The 16716-nt window shown below is 37.3% G+C and overlaps 1 protein-coding gene across 1 annotated transcript; it reads right to left on the reverse strand.

The window, feature by feature from the left end:
- Positions 1–12955: 12955 nt before the first annotated feature.
- On the reverse strand, positions 12956–13685 carry LOC110775599 (pathogenesis-related protein PRB1-3). The gene has a single exon (XM_021980210.2). The coding sequence runs from the start codon at positions 13620–13622 to the stop codon at positions 13128–13130; it is 495 nt and encodes a 164-aa protein (XP_021835902.1). The 5' UTR covers positions 13623–13685; the 3' UTR covers positions 12956–13127.
- Between the last annotated feature and the right edge of the window lie 3031 nt (positions 13686–16716).

Consider the following 16716-nt stretch of genomic DNA (forward strand, 5'->3'; position numbering starts at 1 on the left):
GTTTTATTTAAGGATTTCACTTATTGTGGTTTTGATTCTCAATTTATTTATTATTATTTCAGTTATTATTATCATTATTATTATTATTATTATTATTATTATTATTATTATTTATTATTATTATTATTATTATTATTATTATTTCAGTTATTATTATATAATAAAGAAAAGTATTTTGAGTTATTTCGGCTGCATTAGTTGAGTTAGTTAGCCTTTAACGAATCATGTGGCAGTAATACTCCTAAATTTCTCTCAAGGTTGATTTTATTTAATTAAATGTTGGTTTTTAAAAAGAGAGAAATTTTGGGGTGTTACAGCCCGCTTTTCTCCTCTGGCGCCAGCCCGCCCGCCGCCCCCTCCCCCTCCCTTTGTCGCCACCTTCTCCCGTCGCACCGCCGCTAAATTTGGCGTTTTAAAGGTCAAATTTCACCATTTAAAGACATAATTAACAAGAAGAAAATGTATTTTGCATTATTCATTCTTGTAAATTGATTATTTTTCCTAAATTTTAGGATTTGTTGTTTGGTTCTCAGGTGAGATTCAGGGGTTGTATGTGGTTTGTGTGTGTCTTGAGGGTGGTTTTGTGGTAGTTTCAAGTAATTTATGGTGATTTTGAGTGGTTTCATGATGGTTTTATGATGGGTGGGGCAGTTTGCGGTGTTGGGAGGGTGTTTCGGGTGTGTCATTGGCAATCTGGGCGGGGGTGGGGTGGTGGGTCGATAGTGGTTTCAGATACGATGCAGGTGGTGGATGGTGTTTCATGGTTGATCAAGGGTGGTCAAGGGAAAGGGAATGGATAATCCTTGGGGGGGGGGGGTCATTGTATAGGGATTTGGGGTAGGTGAAAAGGAAAAGAGGGTAAAGAGAATGACAAAAACCACCAAACAAGCAACAACAAACCAAATCAAAACCTATAATTCTCTTTCCCTTTCCTGAAGACCTCCAACCAAAAGCCCCCTAAGGGTATGTCCATGGAGGAGTACCATACGTAATTGATAGGATTGTTTAATGATTTGACTCAATTCAAACCCTTACGTACTTGTGAGTGCAGTAGTTTCACCTGTACTATGGCAGGTAAGGTTGCAGATGATTGATATGAAGAGATTCTTCATCAATTTCTTATTGGTGGTGATGATGGTTTATATGCTACAGTGATAACCAATTTGCTGAAAGGGTGTCCGGGACAAGGACCTCTTCCCCGGAATGATTGTGACCTTTTCTTGTCTGATTGGTGCGATTATGATTGGGCTAATTGTCCTTGACTCGACGATCTCTCACAAGCTGACTTATTTTTCTTGGTTGTTCTTCTATCTCTTGGAAAAACCAAAAAACAGCGTATTATTTCCCGTTCTTCCGCAGAGGCCAAGTACTATGCTACGACAACTATTACTTCGGAGTTGAAGTGGCTGTGAGGTTATGATTCATATGAAAAAACATAAATCATGCGGAAAACCATAAAGCCAGGAAAGCATATTATTTACACATAATCATTTAGCATAATTTAGATGCATACACTTTGTTGCGTGCCCTCCCTAGCTGCGCCCGAACTAAACAAGAACAAGTCTTTAGGACTCCAAGTGTCGTCCCTCCGTAGATAGTCCACAGCACGTCTGGATCCGCCTTAAGCTTGACCAACTAGAATCTCCCTTAAGGTAGCTTAGGAATTTCGGCTATTAGGTGCAAGTGTAAGGCTGATTTTTCTTCAAAATCTTACCTTTAGAATACTTCAATTGTGTCGGTAAATTATGACCCTAGGCACCTATTTATAAAGGTATGGAAAAGAACTGGAATCCTACTAGGATACGAATTAATTAAACTAGAATCCTAGTAGAACTCTTATTTAATTAATTTATCCTTTTAGGATTAGGAATTTAATCATGTATCGAATCCTGATAGCTTTAGGATTCGTATATGAACACAAACACACACACACACACACGCACAGCAGCCCACGAGGGGCGCCATGCGCGCGCGCGCAGCCCGCGAGCACTCGCAGCCCATTGCCATGAGGCCCACACCCTGCCGCAGCCTTGGCGCGCGCTGGGCCTGCCTTGCGGGCCTGGTCGCAGCCTTGGCTGGTGCGTTGTGGCCCGCTGGCTTGCTGGGCGATGGCCTGGCTTCGTGCTGGGCCTTCGTCTGGCAGGCCTCGTCCGATGCTAATTCGTACGATACGCTTCCGATTAATTTCCCGATTCCGGAATTCATTTCCGATACGAACAATATTTAATTTTTCCGATTCCGGAATTAATTTCCGTTTCGAACAAATATTTAATATTTCCGTTTCCGGAATTATTTTCCGATTCCGATAATATTTCCGATTCAGACAATATTTCCGTTTCCGGCAATATTTCCGATTCCGGCAATATTTCCATTTCCATTAATATTTTCCGATACGTACCATGTTTCCGTTTCCGGCAACATCTACGACTTGGATAATATTTATATTTCCGATACGATCCATATTTTCGTTTTCGGTAATATCATCGTTTCCGGAGTATTCATTTCTTGCTTGTGACGATCTCAGCTCCCACTGAAACCAAGATCCGTCGATTCCGAGTATCCATAGATGGAGTATTTAATGCCATTAAATACTTGATCCGTTTACGTACTATTTGTGTGACCCTACGGGTTCAGTCAAGAGTAAGATGTGGATTAATATCATTAATTCCACTTGAACTGAAGCGGCCTCTAGCTAGGCATTCAGCTCACTTGATCTCACTGAATTATTAACTTGTTAATTAATACTGAACCGCATTTATTAGACTTAATATTATATGCATACTTGGACCATGGGCATTATTTCCTTCAGTCTCCCACTTGTCCTTAGGGGGACAAGTGTGCATTACCTAATTCCTTTGTCGCTCGATGCTTGCTCTTGAACATAAGGTAAGAGTTGTCATCCTTATTATGTCCAGAGGTGTTTTTCGGTTTTAGAGTTCAACTGATCAAATAAACAGATAATCATAGCCTATGATTCATCCGAGCACGGCCATGCATTTTACAGTTTCTAGCTCTCCGAGTGGCCTTGTACAACTTTTAAGCATCTCATCCCGATTTATGGGAGGACAATCCCAATCTTGCGATCTTGAGATTAGACTTCGTTTGATAGGTGATTACCTGAGCGTTGCCTTTATAGCCTCCTTTTAGGGTGCGACGGTTGGTCAACGTCAAAGCAACTAGTTCTCAAACAAGTAATCTCAAATCACTCAGGTATTGAGGATTTAGTGTCTAATAATTTTAATGAAATTTACTTATGACAGATTTTCATCTCTTACAGTAAAGTTTCATAGGTCTGTCCGATACTAGTCTTCCCAAAGTAAGTATCTATGCAAATGATTATGACATTGCCATGCCCACATAGTTCAAGAAACAGAACTACTAGTCATCTTGCATTCTAGTCGTCTAACGTTTTCTATGCGTCCAATTTTATAGAAAACTCCGACCAGGGACCATTTTTAACTTTTGACATTCAAGTTCACTTGATAGACATTTCTTAGTCACAGGACTGGTCCTGACAGTCTATCTTGAATATATCGTCAAATTGAAGGGACTCATCATTTAATAAACCACAAATTAAATGGAAAAATGAATTCTATTCATTTATTGTGAATGATTAACCAATAATATTTTACAAAGAATTAAACTCTAAAACTTTAAAACATTAAATAAGGACATCAAAGCCATTCTCCAATATGCTTGATTCCCATAGCTGCAGTGTGCGAGTTGTGCTTCGCCTGTGGCAGAGGTTTAGTTAATGGATTTGATATGTTGTCATCAGTTCCAATCTTGCTTATCTCGACTTCTTTTCTTTCAACGAACTCTCGTAGAAGGTGAAATCTACGAAGTACATGCTTGACTCTTTGGTGGTGTCTAGGCTCCTTTGCTTGTGCAATAGCTCCGTTATTATCACAATACAAGGCTATTGGTCCTTTAATGGAGGGGACTACACCAAGTTCACCTATGAACTTCCTTAACCATATAGCTTCCTTTGCTGCTTCATGTGCAGCAATGTACTCCGCTTCAGTTGTAGAATCCGCAATGGTGCTTTGCTTAGCACTTTTCCAGCTTACTGCACCTCCGTTGAGGTAGAAGACAAACCCAGACTGTGATATGAAATCATCTTTGTCGGTTTGGAAACTTGCGTCCGTATAGCCTTTAACAATTAATTCATCATCTCCACCATATACCAGGAAGTCATCTTTGTGCCTTTTCAGGTACTTCAGAATATTCTTGGCAGCAGTCCAATGTGCCTCTCCTGGGTCTGACTGGTGTCTGCTCGTAGCACTGAGTGCGTACGCAACATCCGGGCGTGTACATATCATAGCATACATTATTGAACCAATCAATGATGCATATGGAATCCCATTCATTCGTCTACGCTCATCAAGTGTTTTTGGGCACTGAGTTTTGCTTAGAATCATTCCATGAGACATGGGTAGGTAGCCTCGCTTGGAGTCTGCCATCTTGAACCTTTCAAGCACCTTATTGATATAAGTGCTTTGACTAAGTCCAATCATCCTTTTAGATCTATCTCTGTAAATCTTGATGCCCAATATGTACTGTGCTTCTCCTAGATCCTTCATCGAAAAACATTTCCCAAGCCAAATCTGGACAGAGTTCAACATAGGAATGTCATTTCCGATAAGTAATATGTCATCGACATATAATACTAGGAAAGAAATTTTTCTCCCACTGACCTTCTTGTATACACAAGATTCGTCTGCGTTCTTGATGAAACCAAAGTCACTGACTGCTTCATCAAAACGTATATTCCAGCTCCTGGATGCCTGCTTCAATCCGTAGATTGATTTCTTTAGCTTTCATACCTTTTTAGCATTCTTTGGATCCTCAAAACCTTCAGGCTGTGTCATAAATACAGTTTCTGTTAAAACGCCGTTTAAGAAAGCGGTTTTGACATCCATCTACCATATTTCGTAATCGTAATATGCATCGATTGCTAACATTATCCGAATAGACTTTAGCATTGCAACTGGTGAAAAGGTTTCATCGTAATCCACACCGTGGACTTGCCTGTAACCTTTTGCAACCAATCTAGCTTTGAAAACTTCAAGTTTCCCATCCTTGTCCTTTTTCAGTTTGAAAACCCATTTTCTTCCAATGGCTTGGTAGAATGGTAGCCATCTGGCAAATCGACCAAATCCCATACTTGGTTTTCAGACATGGAGTCTAATTCAGATTGCATGGCTTCATGCCATTTCTTGGAGCTAGGGCTCGTCATAGCTTGTTTGTAAGTCGCAGGTTCATCACTTTCAAGTAATAGAACGTCATAGCTCTCGTTCGTCAAAATACCTAAGTACCTTTCCGGTTGAGATCTATATCTCTGCGATCTACGCGGGGTTACATCTCTAGATTGACCATGATTCTCACCAGATACTTCTAAAGATCTCTGAGTTTCATCTTGAATGTCATCTTGAGCATTCTCTAGAGTTTGTTGTTCGACTCGAATTTCTTCGAGGTCTACTTTTCTCCCACTTGTCATTTTGGAAATGTGATTCTTTTCCAAAAAGATACCATCTCGAGCAACAAACACCTTGTTCTCAGATGTATTGTAGAAGTAATACCCCTTTGTTTCCTTTGGATAGCCCATAAGGATACATTTGTCAGATTTTGGATGAAGTTTGTCTGAAATTAATCGTTTGACGTATACTTCACATCCCCAAATCTTAAGAAAAGACACTTTTGGAGGCTTTCCAAACCATAAATCATATGGAGTCTTTTCAACAGCTTTGGACGGAGCTCTATTTATAGTGAGTGCAGCTGTATTTAGTGCATGTCCCCAAAATTCTATTGGAAGTTCGGCCTGACCCATCATTGACCTAACCATGTCTAGCAAGGTTCTGTTCCTCCGTTCCGACACACCGTTCCATTGTGGTGTTCCAGGAGGAGTCAATTCTGATAGAATTCCACATTCTTTCAGATGGTCATCAAATTCATAGCTCAGATATTCACCGCCTCTATCAGACCGCAGTGCTTTAATCTTCTTGCCTAATTGATTCTCTACTTCACTCTGAAATTCCTTGAATTTGTCAAAGGATTCAGACTTATGCTTCATTAGGTAGACATAACCATATCTACTGAAGTCATCAGCGAAAGTGATAAAGTAGCTGAAACCACCCCTAGCATTTGTACTCATTGGTCCACATACATCTGTATGGATTAAACCCAATAGTTCAGTTGCTCTTTCTCCAACTTTAGAGAAAGGTTGCTTTGTCATTTTGCCAAGTAAACATGATTTGCACTTACCATAATCCTCTAAGTCAAATGGTTCTATAATTCCTTCTTTTTGAAGTCTTTCCATGCGTTTCAAGTTAATATGGCCTAATCGACAATGCCACAAATAGGTGAGATCTGAATCATCCTTTTTGGCCTTTTTGGTATTTATGTTATAAACTTGTTTGTCGTGATCTAATAAATAAAGTCCATTGACTAATCTAGCAGATCCATAAAACATCTCTTTAAAATAAAACGAACAACTATTGTCTTTTATTAAAAAGGAAAATCCCTTAGCATCTAAGCAAGAAACAGAAATGATGTTTTTAGTAAGACTTGGAACATGGAAACACTCTTCCAGTTCCAAAACTAGCCCAGAGGGCAACGACAAATAATAAGTTCCTACAGCTAATGCAGCAATCCGTGCTCCATTTCCCACTCGTAGGTCGACTTCACCCTTGCTTAACTTTCTACTTCTTATTAGTCCCTGTGGATTGGAACATAAGTGTGAGCCACAACCTGTATCTAATACCCAAGAAGTTGAATTAGCAAGTATACAGTCTATAACAAAAATACCTGAAGATGGAACGACTGTTCCGTTCTTCTGATCTTCCTTTAGCTTTGGACACTCTCCTTTGTAATGGCCTATTCCATCACAATAAAGACAGCTTGATGTGGACTTGTCCTGCTTTGATTTAGCATTGCCCTTGGACTTTCCACTTTTCTTGAACGGTCTCCCTTTAGCCTTGAGTAAATCTTTGGCTTCACAGTCCAGTATTATCTCAGCCTTTCTGACAAGGTGAACAAATTCTGCAACTGTTTCTTCTCTTGGTTCACTTAGGTATAGTTGCTTGAAGCGACCAAACCCACTGTGCAGTGAATTGAGCAAGATAGAGACTGCCATCCTTTCGCTTATTGGTGTTCCTAGCAGACTTAGGCGATCAAAATATGAAAGCATAAGATCCACATGGAACCTTAGTGGGACGCCTACCCTTTGTTTAGTGCGAAGAAGCTGAACATGTGTTTCTTGGACTTCCATCCTATAACACCTGTTGGGAGAACTAACCTTTAGACCAGACATTGATTCAATCAACTCATGGACGTTCTGGTCCCTGTCCTCCGTGCTTCCACGACAGATATCCCTCAGATTCTTGATGAGCGTAAAAGGTTCATAAGCTACAAACCTTCTAGCCCATTCATCAGGGATATTGTTCAGCATGAGACTCATAACCTTTTTGAGATCCGCATCCCAGGCGGAAAATCTTTCAGGGGTCATGTCTCTGGCATAGTAGCTTGGCATGGGATGTAACAGTACATACTCAAATCCATTGAGTCTGACTATTTCAACTAGCTTAGCTTCCCATTCAAGAAAATTTGCTAGGTTCAGCTTGACCATAAGCTCAGAACCCATGATGATGTTTTGATTGTTGTTTTCCATAGTTAAAACTACAATTGAAAAGAATAAACAAATAAATAACCATTCACGGTTTCTCTTAATAAACTTAAATTCTAGCATACATGCATAATTCAATGTTCATAAAGCATTTTATTCAAGTTATGTGTTCCGGCAGGTGTGAATAAAATGATTCCAAGATCCTAAAATCCATTGAAGAATTAAGCACATTATGTATTTAGACTCAATTCTAAAATCTTTTAGGTAATCAAAAGTCTTTTGCTAATAGTCTAGAAACTACTCTTGGTTAATAGGTACGTCTAAGAACTTATTAGGTAAACCTATCGATTTTGCCACGACATAAAAGGACTCCTTACTTATATCGTTGAGTTTCACCAAAACTAACATGTACTCACAATTATTTGTGTACCTTACCCCTTTAGGACCAATAAGTAACACCTCGCTGAGCGAAAACTATTACTAGATTGATGTAAAGAATATCCAAGCAAGTGTTTATTTTGGCATGGCACCTTTTAACTCAATTTTTAAGTTTGGAACTTAAGGCTCTTACTATGTTGGTTAGATTTTAAGTGAACTAAAATCCTTAATCATGCAACATAATCAAGCTTTGATCTCATGCATATTTAAGACATATTTAAAAGCAATAAATAACTTAAAACATGCATAAGATAAATGTGATCTAGTATGGCCCGACTTCATCTTGAAGCTTCAACTTCAAAGTCCGTCTCGAAAATGGTAACTTCGTCTTGAATTTCACCGTGGGAGGCGCCATTTTCTTCAAATAGGATAAGCTATAATTAAGCTAATTACAACTATTTGATGGTACGCAGACCATATTTGAATTGAAAAACAAATTTGGTACTTTAGACCAATTACATTCAAATTAATGGTACATAGACCATATTTTCTATCCTATTTGGGCCATACTAGTCACTTGATAACCTGCAAAACAGTACATATACAATATATACCATTCACCCATTCATTATCATGAATGGCCCACATAGCTGGTTAGTAAAACACGTTATGCATCACATAAATATTTGCAGCAATTAATTAAGGGCACCAATAATCTACCAATTATTCAGTCCTTATTAATTCTAATCAAGTTGTTTAACCTTAAAGGATTTGTAGACCTAATCAAGAGTTTATGACTAAAAATGCTCCCACTTAAACCAATAAATTCATATGCTTTACTAATTTTAAACATAAAAATGTATTTCTAGTCTAACCGGAAACATACAAATTTAATTCAAATTTAAAGCTCATATAAATTTACAATCGAATCCATTAATTTAATTTATTTCAGTTGAATTAAACGAACTTAAATTAATTCAAGATTTAATTTTAGTAAAATAATTAGTATAAATAAAATTTATAATAATTATAATATTCAAAATTAAAATCCAAGAAAACAATTTAAATTACGAATTTTAAAATTAATTAAAATCGTTTCCGAACTGAAAATTAAAAATTAAATTCAAAGCGTATCAATCGGGTCAAGACGAGGCCATGGGCTTGCGCCCATGCCCCGTCGTGTCCACGAGGCAGCATCGCCCCTCACGAGTGATCGCACAACAAGGCACAAGCAGCTGCCACGCGCAAACGCAGCAAGCCGAGCCACGCTTGCGCGCAGCATCGCTCGCTGCTTCGTAGCGCAGCAGTTGCTTGACGAGGTTGGGCGAGGCAGCGCTCGTGCTGCGAGGCACCCCTTGCTGCCCGCGCGCGCGCGCCTGCCATGCTTGCTCGCCTTGCTTCTTCGCCCATCCGCCCATGCATCATCGCAGCACTCGACGCAAGGCAGGGCTGTTGCCTTGTGCTCGCGTGCTACTCGCCTAGCTCGCTGCATTCGTACCGCATGGGCGACGAGCTCCCTTGCTCGTCGTCGCATGCCCGCACTATACAACACCCCTTAAGGGTAACACGTAGCGTCCATTGCTTTGTGCGTGCAAGTTTTATGAGCGAATTTCATAAAATTTAAAAATTTTATTTCCAAAATTAATGACAAATTAATAAATCATATTAATTTCATAATTTTAGGGCGAAAAATCGAAAATTTATTAATTAATTGATTTCCGATTAACATGGATTCAAATCTAGGTAATAAAAACTTAACATAAATTAACAATTTTTATGGTGCTTTTTAATCATTGGTACCTAATTAAATTATTAATTAATTATGAAAATCAAATTAATTCTAAATTATTCGAATTTCAACAAATTAATCATAATTACAAATTAGGTTGTATAATTAACAAGGCTAGGCATTCAAACTTGTTAAACATATATTGTAGGTCAATCAAAAATTCAAGATTTATCAACAAGAATCGCAAATATTTAATTTAACATCTTAAATTTACAAACTTTTGCGTTCGAAAAACTAAAACCTCCGAAAAGTCATAGTTAGGCTTCGAATTTGGGAATTCTGAGTTCGGCCGAAAAATACTACTTTTGTCAAAATTTTAGAATGCCTTTTACATGCGGAATTGATACAAAAATCACTCGATTTGGATGAGTAACGAAGAAACTGCCGAAAAACTGCGTACATATAATTAAATAAACGCAATTTGCAATTAATTAACAATTACGAAAATTAATCACCCCTTTAATTCCTTGAAAATTTGTAAAATTAACCATGTTCATGCAATTTAGATTATGAAAATAATAAGAGGCTCGTGATACCACTGTGAGGTTATGATTCATATGACAAAACATAAATCATGCGGAAAACCATAAAGCCAGGAAAGCATATTATTTATTTACACATAATCATTTAGCATAGTTTAGATGCATACACTTTGTTGCGTGCCCTCCCTAGCTGCGCCCGAACCGAACAAGAAAAAGTCTTTAGGACTTCAAGTGTCGTCCCTCCGTAGATAGTCCACAGCACGTCCGGATCCGCCTTAAGCTTGACCAACTAGAATCGCCCTTAAGGTAGCTTAGGAATTTCGGCTATTAGGTGCAAGTGTATGGCTGATTTTTCTTCAAAATCTTACCTTTAGAATACTTCAATTGTGTCTATAAATTATGACCCTAGGCACCTATTTATAGAGGTATGGAAAAGGAACTGGAATCCTACTAGGATACGAATTAATTAAACTAGAATCCTAGTAGAACTCTTATTTAATTAATTTATCCTTTTAGGATTAGGAATTTAATCATGTATCGAATCCTGATAGCTTTAGGATTCGTATATGAACACAAACACACACACGCACGCACAGCAGCCCACGAGGGGCGTAATGCGAGCGCGCGCAGCCCGCGAGCACTCGCAGCCCATTGCCACGAGGCCCACACGCTGCCGCAGCCTTGGCGCGCGTTGGGCCTGCCTTGCGGTGGGCCTGGTCGCAGCCTTGGCTGGTGCGTTGTGGCGCGCTGGCTTGCTGGGCGATGGCCCGGCTTCATGCTGGGCCTTCGTCTGGCAGGCCTCGTCCGATGCTAATTCGTACGATACGCTTCCGATTAATTTCCCGATTCCGGAATTCATTTCCGATACGAACAATATTTAATATTTCCGATTTCGGAATTAATTTCCGTTTCGAACAAATATTTAATATTTCCGTTTTCGGAATTATTTTCCGATTCTGATAATATTTCCGATTCGGACAATATTTCCGTTTCCGGCAATATTTCCGATTCCGGCAATATTTCCATTTCCATTAATATTTTCCGATACGTACCATGTTTCCGTTTCCGGCAACATCTACGACTTGGATAATATTTATATTTCCGATACGATCCATATTTTCGTTTCCGGTAATATCATCGTTTCCGGAGTATTCATTTCTTGCTTGTGACGATCTCAGTTCCCACTGAAACCAAGATCCGTCGATTCCGAGTATCCATAGATGGAGTATTTAATGCCATTAAATACTTGATCCGTTTACGTACTATTTGTGTGACCCTACGGGTTCAGTCAAGAGTAAGTTGTGGATTAATATCATTAATTCCACTTGAACTGAAGCGGCCTCTAGCTAGGCATTCAGCTCACTTGATCTCACTGAATTATTAACTTGTTAATTAATACTGAACCGCATTTATTAGACTTAATATTATATGCATACTTGGACCAAGGGCATTATTTCCTTCAGTGGCTTAAGGCCTTACTTCGCAGTCTCGAGGTGGATCATCCACGCGCCATGGCAAGTTTTTGTGACAGTCAATCCGCCCTTCACATTGCTCAAAATCCCGTGTTTCATGAACGTATGAAGCATATCGAGATTGATTATCACTATGTATGTACAAGACTCTATTCAAGAGGGTATTATTTCTACTAGTCATGTCTCGACCGGTGATCAACTTGCTGACATTTTCCCTAAGGCATTGGGCAAGCGACAATTCTTGTACTTACTCCGCAAGTTGGACATTTGTGATCTCCATGCTCCAACTTGAGGGAGCAATAAGGCTTATATTGTGTAATTGGGCTTTGTGGGGTTAATTGTGTAATTAGTAAGTAGCTTATGTGCCTGACTGTAAGTTGTACTATATATATAACGGAATTTGTGATAGAAACTAGATTTTGGGCTCGGGCGATGCCCCGAAGGCCGAGTCATCACTTGAATAATTGTAACTATGCCTATTTTTCTGTAAAAAAAAATAAAAACAAATCATAATTAACTCCTATTTTTATTAAAATGATTTTTCTTTCTTTACTATCACTTTATTATATAACGTTTGCAAAATATAACACGTAAATTTGCATAGCCAAGTGGATAAGTCATTAGTGGTTCCAATCACCAAGTCATGAGTTCGAATCTTGTATTTGTAATTTTTGAATAATATTGGATGACACGTAATGACATGTGTCAAATTGAAAGAGGAGGGCGCCACGTGACATTGTATACTTTCTTACGCCTTCTAATATATTGTATAGATAGAAACCAAGGAAAATCATAATCGTAAATAACTTGTCACCTAAATATAGAAGGGGCACATTTAGGAGAAGATTAGTCCATTGATAAAAGGAGCAAAAGGTCCAAGTTTTGATTAACTTTTATATTAGTAAAAAAAAATTGATGGATAAACATTTTAAAGAGTTAAATGATTAATGTTATACATTATTAGTGATTTTGAAGAAATAAATTTTACTAAAATGAAAAAAAATTATCACTAAAAAATAGATAAGTTTTACGTATATAAGCTTAACTTTTAAGCATTTTGATTTAACTTTTACTCCGGTGTACAATATTTATTGTACACCCCTTGTAAATAAGAATTTGTGTGAAAGGAGTTATATTGGGGATAGAAGTATAATGAGATAACCGTACTCCAGATAAGTGGCGGTACTAAAAATAAACCCAGATGGCCTGATTATATCGAATAGTACAATAGTACTTGTTTTATTCAACTGTTTCTTTTCAAAAGCGTTACATGAAGTATTAATAGGAATAGAAGATTATTCAATATAACTAATTCAGTATCACCAAAGCTTTAGTGAGCTGAATTACATACTTAGAGTATTTGATAAGATTTATTATAAAGTTTAGTAAGGGCTGGAGCCTATGATGTTGCCTGGTGGATCATAGTTGCAAATGACGAAAATCCCGCTACTGTTACATATAACTCTAGCACAACCAAGACGAACCGAGTCACGCCAAACCACTTGAGTATAATGTCCGCATACTTGTCCAGGACTACAAGTATTGGAACCATGATCATAGTTAACCCCCTCATTCACCCACATGTTAACTGCATCTGTGCCACTTAACTCATATCCACCATTACCGCCACCGGCAATGTTCTCTCCATAGGATCCGCCAGAATGTTGCAAGACACAATCACCGATTCGTTGGTTGGCATATTGTTGAGCATAAGCCGCAATATTATCATCCCACTGAATATTTCCAACACCCACTGCAGCCCTAGCTACATTGTGGACGTCAACATAGTCTTGTGGCGAGTTTTGTGCACAACACATTTGGGACAGTGCTAGGGTTGCTAAGGTAAAGCACAAAAAAGTTGCGACATTTTTAGCCATATTTATTTTAGGAGTTATTAATAATGTAACAAAGAGGTTTTAGTTATTTGAATGAATAATATGCGCATGAGATGGGGTTTTTATAGGAGAAAGTTCTTGAAATTTCTTTGGAATAATAAGAGCCTAAGTTAGGCTGCAGTAGGAAAAATGTGCAAACTTAATTCCAAGAGGACCAAAACTTCAAACTCTTTAGTCATGAAAAGTACATCTTGATCGATGCCTTGTTTTGTGTAATTATTCTAAGAATTCGGGAAATTCAGCATTAACAAACACATGCACTTATACAAATCACAGATTATTCTACGGATTCTAAGCCTTCGTATAAAACCTCTTTTGATCTTGTAAGTGAATTAAACTCAATTCCTTATGAATTGCCCAATTCCATTTTCCGATTTGATATTTCCATGCGTTTTAGAAAAGAGTTGATACAAATTTTAACACTTAAGATTTACGAAGTACTACGTAATTAGTAACTACTAAATTTTAGCCCGCGCGATACACGAATTTTATTAAATAGTTATGTTTAAATAAAATTCCTATGTACGTACAAATTTTATATATTAGATTAGATTGATTTTTTAATTTGCATTGAATTTCATTTTAGATTATTTTTTTTATAATTATGAGACTGTTTGTTTTTTTGATGACATTGTATATATGCGTAATATTAATAATTAATTAATGAAAATATCTACGTGGCAATTAATTATTTATCTACGTGACACTCTACTTTTTTAATTCAAACTTAATTTTGAAATCTTATTTTTAATTTGCCGAAACCATTGGATTTCCTACGTGGCGCTCTAATAATGGATTAATGTTTGATTTTAAATTGAATTTTATTTATTTTAGATTAGATTAGTGTTTGATTTTGGATTAAATTTTATTTTAGATTTATTTTTAATTATTAGAGTATTTAATTTTGGATGAAATTATATATATTATTAATTAATTAATTAAAATATCTACTTGACAACTAATTATTTATCTACGTCTCACTTGATTTTTTTTAATTCCAAAATAAATTAGAAATCTATTTTTTCATTGGCCGAAACCCATAGTAATCCTAGGTGGCGCTCTAATATTTCAGCAAATATGCCTCATTTTTATATATAATATATATTAGATTGGTACAAAAGAAAAATGGTCCCTGATAGCAGAGATTAGTCCACATATTTTGATATTTATAAACATACAATTAAAGTGTACTTCCTTCATTTCACCCAAAAAAAAGTGTACTTCCTTCCCCGGTTCTTAATGTTTTACTCATTTATTATAAATTCTTGTTTTTGCTCGTAATAATTAAGTTTGAGAAAAGTGAGTATAAAAATTTGGAAACAATATTAGAGAGATTGTAAAAAGATGGTGAGAATAAGGGAAAATAAAGATGGATAAAGCATGATATATAGGCCGAGTTAAAAGTTGTAAATATTGTCAGGAAAAGGGTATAAGACTGGAAAATATGTTTGCCATAAAAAGAATTAAAAAGGACGAGAAAAACATTATGAAACATTCTAAAACGAGAAGTAATTAGAAAATTAAGGAGCTTATATGTAATACTTTATAGTAACAAAAATAACCAACAAAGCAGAGAAAACAGTTATCAATTACTCCAACTACCTTCCAACCTAACCAATTGAGGTTGGCATGAGTGGTTAAGGGCCTCTTGCTCCTTAACCAAGGTCTCGGGTTCGAGCCTTGGGAATGGAAAAAATCTCAACTGGGAGGGATGCTGCCCATCGAGGTACCCATGCAAACTCCCGCGGGAGATTAGTCCACTCGCCGAAGGCGGTGGGAACTCCTCGTAGTAGAACAAAAAAAAAACTACCTTCCAACCTTGAAGTTGAGGTTTCAATTTTATTAGGGGCACTTGAGAGTGGGGATCACTGTCAAATGACCAACTCAATCAAAAATTTAAGCTGATGGTTGAAGTTCTAAGATTAATTTTATACGCTATCAGCCTATCACGCCCTCTCACATGAAAGCCGACTTGAAATGTAGATGTAACATAGGCCTCCTCATAACCAACGTGAAATATTCCATTTTAAAAGGAGTGGTGAATGAGATTTGAACCCGTGACCTTTGCGTCACGCTGGCTCTAATATCATGTTAAATACGGGCCTATACCATATGATAGTTTTAACTTAGAATCTCCTACGGTCTTGTTAAATTGCTCTCTCTCAATGACAGGTGTGGCCTAGACCCGTATTTAACAATCACCAACCCACCAGTCAAGGGTCTGGCTTGTGAATCTGGATCGGATTGGTGTAGTGTGGAAATTGTGTCTTACTAACAATCAACATTATCTTAAGGAGAAAGTCATTAAACATGTTAAACATTTTAAGATTTGTCAAAAATGTAATGTTAGGCGCATTAATTCTTCTGGATTTTAGTTCAGCGGGAATTATGGGGTAGAAAACTACATTAGTGCTTTGAAATGTAATCACGATAAAATAAGAAAAGTCTCCCCTAAAATAAAATAAAATATATAAAACCAAAAAAAAAAGGGTCTTGACGATCAACTAAAATAAAATCCAGCTAATTCGAAGTGGTTAGGGAGGGAAAATCAGTGGCTCTTCCCTCCTCTGCCACTTCTCATTTTCTAGGGTTAATTTTTAAAGAAATTAGACTATTTTCAATTATTTATTCATTTAATTCACTTTTGTCTCTTAATTCAATAAAGTTTTATCATATGGATAAAGTTTGTCCTTGTTTGTTAGTCATTCACGGGCACAAAAGAATTGAACATGGAAAAATCTGAACACATGTGATCACTAGCACCAATGTCTAATATCCATTTTCTGTTAAAATTAGACATAATGTACCTTGAGGTTGATAGCTGATTGCTAATCCAAGAGAGTGAGAGCAAGAATTTCCAGCTTGGTTAGCAACCTGTTGAGTGTGCAGACACTTCATTAACTGATTGTATTGTTCTTCAGTGAAAGTGGCATGAACAAAACCACCCGATCCTTCTTCTGTATGAGTTTCTTTAGGAGTATATTCATCCAATTGAGCTGATGCTGCTATTCTCTTCCCTTTTCCTTTGAAATCCTTTGGATAACTATGTAGTTTCCAACACTTATCAATAATACGA

Source organism: Spinacia oleracea, chromosome 1 (assembly GCF_020520425.1).
Source record: "Spinacia oleracea cultivar Varoflay chromosome 1, BTI_SOV_V1, whole genome shotgun sequence".
Taxonomy (NCBI): Eukaryota; Viridiplantae; Streptophyta; class Magnoliopsida; order Caryophyllales; family Amaranthaceae; genus Spinacia; species Spinacia oleracea.